At 39.4% G+C, this 9,697-nt stretch overlaps 2 protein-coding genes across 2 annotated transcripts; one reads left to right on the top strand and one right to left on the bottom strand.

Moving 5' to 3' along the window:
* Nucleotides 1-263: 263 nt before the first annotated feature.
* On the bottom strand, nt 264-1,211 carry LOC122070069. Its single transcript, XM_042634164.1, has one exon. It carries the CDS (start codon nt 1,209-1,211, stop codon nt 264-266), a length of 948 nt encoding a protein of 315 aa, XP_042490098.1.
* Nucleotides 1,212-3,895: 2,684 nt separating this feature from the next.
* LOC122070068 (G-type lectin S-receptor-like serine/threonine-protein kinase RKS1) lies at nt 3,896-9,610 on the top strand. Its single transcript, XM_042634163.1, has 3 exons — nt 3,896-3,934; nt 7,982-9,326; nt 9,426-9,610. Exons 1-3 carry the CDS (start codon nt 3,896-3,898, stop codon nt 9,608-9,610), a joined length of 1,569 nt encoding a protein of 522 aa, XP_042490097.1.
* The last annotated feature ends 87 nt before the right edge of the window (nt 9,611-9,697 follow it).

The following is a 9,697-nucleotide window of genomic DNA, read 5'->3' as shown; positions in this document are numbered from 1 at the left end:
CAGTGTGAACGGGGTGTGACATCTATGCCTTTCTCGAGATCAGCCACCGCATCATCCACCACTGTAACTTCCAATGTCGCTGCTTTCCTCTTACTCAATGGAGCTCGAACAGAGGGCTGAGGGTCCCTATTGGAGGAAGATCGGCCTCCCCTACCAACCAAAGTCCCACGACCAGAGGCTAAGGACATTCCTGTCCTCTTGGGATGTGAGGAAAGACGCACAAGGTCCACAGGGAGAGCGTGAGTCACATCCTCCTAGTTCTGTTATTGTATTCTTTTAGAGATAGGCAGGTTCCCATTTTGGTTCAATTCACACTCCTCTTCATCATCTTGGTCTGAGAGAGACCCATATTCTGAGCCGGTCTCAGAGCTGGACCAGTCCACATCATGCTGACTCACATAATTGTTCATATCCACATCCTCTTGTGCCAATCCATTCTTTACTAAATTGGGGAGATTTGAAATGGTAGAGTCCAAATCAATTTGAATCTCTCCTTCTTCCATATTAGGAAAATGGGGAGAGTTATTCACGGAAAGAATGATACCATTCTCATCCTTTCCATTATGAGGAGAATGCTGAGAATGCTCTTGTTGATTTCCTTCCAAAATAGGAGAGAGCCGACCCACCGAGTTGGCCCTGGTTGAGTCAACTCCGTCTTCTTCAACATATATTGCCCCTGGAACCTCAGCCAATTTCTCATCCGCACATTGCTTTTCGTCATCCAATTTCTTCAACCTACAGTTGGAAATCAAATGGCCTACTCGCTTGCAATGGGCATAGCGTTCCACATTATCCTCATATACAACCTTTTGACAAAAACCGTATACCTGAGAGGTTCCTGGTTCAAATCTCTCGACCTGAACTTCCTCCACCCTCACTGCCAAGTCAGCGATGTCAATCTGCACCAGCACCCTCGCAAAATAGCTGAGAAGGCCTTGTCTTGTTTGTCTGTCTAAGGCAACAGGGCGCCCTACCACCTTTGCAATAGATACTAGGACATTTTCGTGCCAATATTCTGGCGGAAGATCTGGAAAACGTATCCATACAAGTTTTGTAAAGAATTGCTTCTCATGAATATTGAAATCAGGCTTCCAATGTTGAAATCGAATAACCTGATCACCAACCCTAAGGGGTGATCTTCGCCACACTGCTGCCTTGTCGTCCTCGCATTGAAATTGAAAGATAACATATCCTTTTCCCCACGGATGCATTAGCAGCCCTTGACTTAGGTTCCATTTTTCCCGAGCCTCCCTTCTCAAAGCATCCAAGGAGATCAAACGGAAGTTAACCCTTCCGATTAAGGCAAAACGGAAGTTTTGTCTCTTCCATTCATAGTCTAGCTGAGGAATCACTACTGGTCGTTTACCCCCTACCTAAATTGGCTCTGGAAGGGTGTCAATGGCAGGCCATGACGAAACACCCAAAGCTTTTGCATATGAAAGTCGTTGGCTTGCACCCTCGTGTCTTTCAACCTGTGAAGGACCTTCTAGACCATGATCCAGAGATTCCCGAGCACCTCCATCATCATCCTCCACAGCCATAGCTCCATTCTCTCCTGAATCGCCAGACACTCTCTCTCCTATCATTTTCCAGCCAAGGTAACATTCACTTATTAACAAATATATTGAGTTACTTTCATAGACCTAATTAACTTTATTTTTGTTGTTATGCAATTATAGTGGGTATTTGTCACCAGAGTACACCATGCAAGGGATTTTCTCATTAAGTCGGACGTATTTAGCTTTGGGTTGTTATTACTGGATATCATTAGTGGCAAGAAGAACAAAGTATATTTTCATGAAGATCATTCAACGAATTTAATAGAAAATGTGAGTACTACATTTGTTTGTTTACATTATTGTTAGAAAAGTATTATCAGTTCCCATTAATCCTTATGTTTGGATGGTCGTATGGAACAATTTCAGGTATGGGACTTGTGGAAAGAAGAACGAGCATTGGAGATAGTTGATTCATCAATGGGTGACTTGTATCTTGTTGCTCATGAAGTTTTGAGATGCATCCATGTTGGGTTGTTATGTGTGCAAGAAATTGCGTCAGATAGGCCAACAATGTCAAGTGTTGTTTTCATGTTGGAGTGTGAAACAGATATGCCTACGCCTAACCAACCTGGTTTTATTATAAAGAGAACTATCAAGAGCCATGATACGTCTACCTCAATAAATGAAGTGACGATTAGTGTGGTAGATCCTCGATAGAATGTGCAATCATTTTGTGTTATACATTGGTGACTAGCTTGTAGAAGGTCAGTAATTCATAGTCTTCCTACCTAAAAAGAAAAAAAAAAAAAAATCCATTGTCATGCAAATGCATCTACAAAATTGCCCTGATCAACTTGACACCCTTGAAGAAGGTTGTTTATCTTCCCCTTATCGTAAAATTAAGAATTTCAACTAGCATATATAGTCCATCCAACGGGACTTACTTTTTTTTCCTTTGTCTTATTTACAAAGTTATGCAGAGATTATATAGGTTTCCAGAAAGTTAAAATCATATAACTTTCTGTAAAATAATGATTTACCCTTGTTTAAATGAAAATATATTACACTAAGGCTCTCTTTGGTATGACTTCTATTTGTATTTATTAACTATTTCTTAGAAATTATTTGTGACAATAAATTATGATTTATGATTTATTCTAATTTATTATAAATAAAAATAAATGCTATAAATTATACCAAACACTTGTAAAAATAGAAATAATTCAAATAAATACAAATAGAAATCAAAAGAAAGAGAGCCTTAGAATATGTAAGTTAGTTTGCAATTTTTTTTTTTAAATCGATATATCAAATTTATTAAAAAGAAAGGGAATCCCTGGGAATTGAATGAGAGAAGAATTCTGGACCCTTTTGATCGGTAAATTCAAAAATAAAGTCGCAATCTTGGTCCTACTCATGTGTCATGATTCAGGACTCCATGACTCTGACTCTGACTCTGACTCAGACCATTAAGGAGGTACTGTCTCAAAAATCCAAATGAATTTATGTTGATTCGGATAAGAATCGATGCCAGCCAAATCCAACCCCACCCATTTTAATCAAAATTGACTCTAACCGACTCTATCCTTGACTATCTTCATTTGTGAGAACTTCTGGCTTTTTAAGCTTCACTCCTTTTCAACTGAGCTTGGTAAGCTCTTTTGAAATTTCGCCAATCAAGAAATCTTTTTCATTTTTATTTTTTATTTTTTATTTTTTATTTTTTTAAGAGCAATCAAGAAATCAAGCAAGATTCAAGAACAAGAATTTGGATCACTCCAATTGGTTGTGCACTTGCACCTTCTAACTTCATCTCGCATCATTCATGAGATGTGAAACCACATTCTAGGATTGGTCCGCACACCACATGGATGGTATGAGATGGGGTTAGAGGATACATTAGTTCGTGCAAATAGTAAAGTAGAGTAGTTTATAATAACTCCATAGGTCTTAATGCATGGTCAACTACGTCACCCCATTGCTTCTCCTACCGACAATAATTAATAGAACATGGTTATGCTTCCTCGTCTTCCACTTCTACGCTTCCACCGCTGCCTCCAGTCCTTTTCCTTCAAAAAACCCTAAGCCCAATTGAATCAATCACCAACGATGGCCAAATTGTTGTCTACCAAGACAATGAACTTTCAAGGTATCATTCAATTACGGTGACATGTGTTTTATATTTTTGTAAAGTTTTCGGATTTTAGAACTAATAAATGTTTATTTTGACTTTCTTTGAGAAAGACCCATGGACATTTAAAGGAATATAATCTCCATCAATAGGGATTTGGTTCCTCTCCATAGAACTCAGGACCAGAGAGTGATCCTAGGGCTTGGGAGGACCGAGGCATGTGTCCCTAGGTCATCCCAGCCTAGCATGGTGCTTGGGCTCTATGATGACAAATCCTATCCTATCATTAGTGTCTTTTTTTTTTTTTTTTTTGGGATAATTTCTAAGGAAGAGCCTAAGGGGACTTTACTCATGCATACCAGTGAGGTAGGGAAGAATGTTAAGGGGATGGGGGGTACAAAATACACTAACATACCCATGTGATTAGAGTCAATCTACTGACCCCTTGACTTCTACTCTCCAAGCAAAAGCGGCACGTCTGGATCCACTTAATAATCATTAGTGTGAGTGGGGTGGACTCTTGCCATTAGTTATGATATTCAACCCCACAATCATTGTTGAAATCAATGATAAGTGTCTTGTCCTTCCACTAGGTGATATTACCGCTAGAACACATTGGAACAACTGCGAAGAACTATAGAAAGGTTCCAAATGGAAGTAAATGAATTATTCTCACATCCATATTTTATAATCTACGCTATTGGTGATGTGTGATTATGATCAAACACGTACAATTCACTAATAATAATAATAAATAAATAAATGCATCCCCACTTTTGGGCATGAGAAACAACATCTTGGATTGCATGCATCTATCACCCTATCCCATTTTAAGTTATATGAAAATGAACTCCTTTGGGTCTCCCACGGTCAACGAACTCCAAAGTAATTTTTTAGTTGCCACTAATTGTGCTGACAAGGCACATTATCCACTTTGAATCTCAAAACCGAACAAATGGGCTATTAAATCATTGATTTTTTATTCTTTATTTTTATTTCAAATGGCAAACCTTATTAGTAGTCGCCTAAACATTATCTTCTATGGTAACAAGAGTTTCCTTGCATTAATAAAATGGATTTATTAAAATAGAACACATGTAAAGCCTGTGTTTAAAGTTTGGACATCGTATAAAGCAAATAACTTAACCCCATAAAGTTACAGAACTAAGCGCCCTTATCTATAATAGAACCAGCCCAGATCTTTGGTTTTCAATAAAAGAAAGCCCATTACTCTATTACCAGAAAAAAATCCCATTACTCCGTCTTTAATAAAGTATATTACTTTGACTTTAATAAAGCCTATTAAACAATGTTTTAATGTAGGTCCATTATTTACTGAAATTTTAAATTAGGCCCATAAAACAAATTAAATTAAGAGAATGGTATTCTGAGCAAACGGGTAGGATTCTAACTTACTCATAAACCTGTTTTAATAAACCCCATAAAGAGCATGGTATAAAGAAACCCACGTGCCACAACGGTTGGTTTCTTTTCCCTTTATTATTATTTGGGAAAAAGAACCTTATCAGCTTGAGTTCTCCATGTTTAGATATAGGGTAGATTATGAGAAGATGTCCCTACCCCTAGCAATCAGTTCCATGTGTCTGGACACAGAACCATGCAAGTGGACAAGATTACAGAACCACACAAGCGGACAAGATTCTTTTTCCCTTATTATTAAAAGACAATGCTTATAGGTCGCAATAACCCCCATCAAGAGGCTTTTTCCCACAGCCCCTCCCCATTAATTTCTAATATTCTGGTTTTGCCCTCAGCATTGGAGAGCCAACTGAAATGAGGTTTGCCCCTGATGAGTTGGAGCTATATTTCGGTGATAGGGTGATGGTGCTAAAAAACTTGGATCCCAAATGTGGACTGGTTAATGGTGCCAATGGCAATAGTAATGTATTGAAGTTTACCACACAATAATAGAGGAATATAACCTTTTTTTAAATCCCAAGATTAATACAAAAATTAAGAAAGACAAATACGCACAACAAATTAAATACAATGCATGCTTAAAACCATAGACATAAACCCCGACAAGCCAAGCTCAAGATTGGAATTTTTTTTTTTGGTAGAATTCCAATATTGGAATTGGAACTTTTATCATATGCAATCTAGATTGCAAGAGAGATAAGACCTCTATAGTTGCATTATTATCTGGCTATGCTAGCTAAGTTATGTTCGTAAAACCACAGCTAAGTTAAGTTCATACATAAAATCGGAGAAATCTATCTTTGATTCTTTCCTTTGTTGGTGTATGATGTCTTGTATTCCATCGCAGTTCAATCCAGGGAGTACTGGTGCAGCACCTAGACATCCGGATTAGGGTGGCAATTGTAGTTTAATACGGATTAGGGTTTTTTCGCTATATATTTGTAGCGAGGGTTTCTTTCTCTGTAATGAAAGCAATACGGAGAGGTGTGAGGAAGAGCGTTGTAACCCTATTCTCCATTGATAGTGAAGCAGGATCTTATCTCACCGGGGATGTAGGCAACCTTGCCGAACCTCGTAAAATCCGTGTGCATTGTTTGTTTTGTTTTTTTCCGTTATCTTCTGCATCATTTTAGGGTTGCGTTTCTACATCCTTCACGATCGGCTAATGGAGCGAATGGGTCTCTAAAAGAAGTATAAGTTCTTCCTCGATTAATTATGCCTGGTCTTCACAAAGTTTGAGACTTTGGTTGCAGCTCTGAGAGATGGATTGTAGGCAACAGGATGTCAATTAGTTTTTGGTATGATCGTTGGCTGGGCAGTCAAAGTTTATATGAAGAATTAAGAGGGTCTAACCTACTCGCTCCTACTTTGAGTGCTAAGGTTTTATATTTCATAGTGGATGGAAAATGGAACCTGCCAAAGGTAATGTTCCGTGCTCTGCATAATATTTGTTTGTGTATTGAGTCATTCATCTTCCTTCAGTTGCAGTATTGGATAGGAGAGTATGGATATTGATTGAGTCTGGTCAAGTCTTAGTTTCTTCAGTCTGAGAAAGCTTGAGAGAAGAAGACGGTTACAAGCAGTTCTACAAGCACTTGCAAAGCAAGTAGCCTCTATTGCAGACTTCCTTCTTTACAAAAAATTGATGGTGGTGATTATTAGGCCCCCGCCAAAAAATATTTTGGATATTTTTTTGGACTTTTCCTCCTCTAGGTTACTATAAGTTCAACATTGATGAATGTTTGCTTGGTAATCAAAGGTGCTCAGGTGTGGGTGGGGTTCTGAGAAAATGAGGTGGGTACTTCTTTAGGATGCTTTATGCTTTATCAGGGCACTGGAACAAACTATACGGCAGAATTCTCATATTTCTTCGTTGGACTTCAAACTGTTGTTGAAAAAGGGGTGGATAAATTGTGGATTGCAAGTGACTCTCTAACAATTGTGTGTTGTATACGGAATCAATTTATTTCGTCGGTGCTTTGAGCAAAAATGAGAGTATTTTAAACATTACTTGGACAATATCAAATGTAGTATTCCTCACTATTATAGGGACATTAACTCAGTGGTAGACAAATTATCAAAGCATGCGGTAGCAATTAAATTGTTAATTAAGGAAAGTAGTCTCTCAATTTGTTAATTATGATCTAAATTGGGACTTCCAACGGAGACCCATATATCTGTTTATGTAATTTTCTTTTGATTGAATCGTTATTATCTTTGTTGATAGCCATGCCGAAGGTGGAATAGCTGTCCAATAGGATGTTTTCTACTCTTTTTTTTTTTCATTTTTTTAATGATATTCATTTGCTGAATTTTAACCAAAAAACAAAAAAGAAAAAGTAGAAATTAGCCTTAAGCCTCCTAACCCATCAAAAAGACTTACACAAGATTTTTGTATTGAATCGAAAATTAACTCGGATCTGAAACATAACTGAATTGGAGTTGATTCAGATAGAATCAATTCTTGTCAAATCCGACCCCAACAATTTAAATCAAAATTGACACTAACCAATAATAGTCTGAACGCTCAAATTACATTCTCTCTCCCTTTCATAAATATGTGAGGTGGACTACCTAGACTTCTGACTTTAAGCTTTACTCATTCTTTTCATCTGGACTTGGCGTTTCAGACTTGTTGTAAGTAAGGAATGAATTCAAGCTAGACACAAAATGAGGCCATTAGTCCGTGCAATTAGCAAAGTAGGGTAGTCTGTAATAACTCCATTTGTCTAAATGCACGGTCAATTACGTTATTTTTTTTTTTGGTAAACAACTACGTCAATTTATTTATTTGGAAAACGAAGCCTACTGCCACCCAACTGGGGACGGTGGTGGAGCGCATGCCATTTATGTAGAACATTATCTTCAAATTTTTTTGTTAATAGGTTTTCGCTTCATGCATAACTGTTAGTGTGATTCAGTGGCTGTGAATAAGAAGAAAGCATCGATCAATGTCATGTTCACTCCAACATGGATATGCTTCCTTCTCCTCTTCCACTTCTATATCTCCATCGCCGCCTCCGTTCCTTCTCCAACCGACACCCTAAAGCCAACTGAATCAATCACCGACGACAGGCAAAACAGGAAAATCGTTGTCTCAGCTGAAAGCAATTTTGCATTGGGTTTTTTCAGCCCTGGAACTTCTAGTTACAGGTACGTCGGGATCTGGTTTCATAAAATTCCTGAAGCCACCGTGGTTTGGGTCGCCAACAGAGACAACCCAATCAACGATTCCTCCGGAGTCCTTTCCGTAGCTCTAGATGGGAATCTCGTCATCACATCCAACAGCGATCAGAGACATCCTCTCTGGTCCACCAATGTCTCCATAAGTTCCAACACCACTGTTCTGCAGCTCCTGGAAACCGGAAACCTGGTTCTATACAGCGGCGGCGATAGGAGTAGGATCCTGTGGCAAAGCTTCGACCATCCGACACACGCATTCCTTCCTGGCATGAAAGTGGGGTTGAACCGGAGGACCGGTTTGAACTGGGTCTGGACATCCTGGAAGTCTAAAGACGACCCTAGCCCCGGGATTTACTCGTACAGAATGGACACAAGGGGGTCACCCCAGACAATCTTGTATAAGGGTTCGGCCCCGCTCTGGCGAGCCGGTTCGTGGAACGGTCAAAGACTGAGCGGTGTCCCAGCGATGAACCAGCCCTACAACTACCTCTTCACTGACGACTTCGTCAATACCACCGACGAGCTCTACATGACCTACAACGTTTACAACTCCTCCGTTTACTTACAATTCGTGATTGATGATTCCGGGACCATCCTATCTATGATTTGGGTAGAGAATCGATGGACTACATTCTATGAGTTTCCCAGCGATAAGTGCGACTACTACGGACAGTGCGGAGCCTACGGGAGCTGTCGCATACCTGAGGAGAACGCGGTGGAGTGCGCGTGTCTGCCGGGTTTCCAACCCAAGTCTCCGAGACAATGGAACTTGAAGGAATGGTCAGATGGGTGCGTGAGGAAGAGAAACCTTGGGTGTGGCAAGGGAGACGTTTTCTCGAAGTTGGTAGGGGTGAAGCTTCCAGACACGTCCATGTCCCTTGTCGACAATAATCTGAGTCTCAAGGAATGCGAGCAACAATGCTTGAAGAACTGCTCTTGCACTGCTTACGCCGCCGCTGATATAACCGGTGGAGGCAGTGGTTGCATTGCTTGGTTTGACAACTTGACAGACATTCGATATTTCACTTACAGCGGCCAAGATTTATACATACGAGTTGATTCAGTGGAGCTAGGTCTGTATACATCCATATTCATTTCTTCAATTGTTTACTTCCATTTTCAATTTCTAAGCTTATAAGTTAGATATGGATTCTGGTTTTATGAATTTGTAGCTGCACAAGCAAGAACAGATAAAGGATTTCTTCACAAGCAGAGAGTGACGATTCTTACTGTGTCTCTTGTTATGGGTGTGCTTCTCTTTGGTGCATGCGTGTACCGTTTGCTGAAGAAGAAAAAAGGCAAGGAAAAAAAAAGTAGTTTTCTTAATGTTTTAATAGCTTCACCAGTGGCTAGTTAGTGAGTTGGGTTTAGTTACCTTAATATTTGAATATTAATTATGCTCAATCAGGGGCCATTGAGAAACGTAGCCGGTTCTTATTTGATT

Source organism: Macadamia integrifolia, unplaced genomic scaffold (assembly GCF_013358625.1).
Source record: "Macadamia integrifolia cultivar HAES 741 unplaced genomic scaffold, SCU_Mint_v3 scaffold814, whole genome shotgun sequence".
Classification (NCBI taxonomy): Eukaryota; Viridiplantae; Streptophyta; class Magnoliopsida; order Proteales; family Proteaceae; genus Macadamia; species Macadamia integrifolia.
Note: the sequence above shows the minus strand (reverse complement) of the source record. Positions and strands in the feature narration are given on the sequence as shown.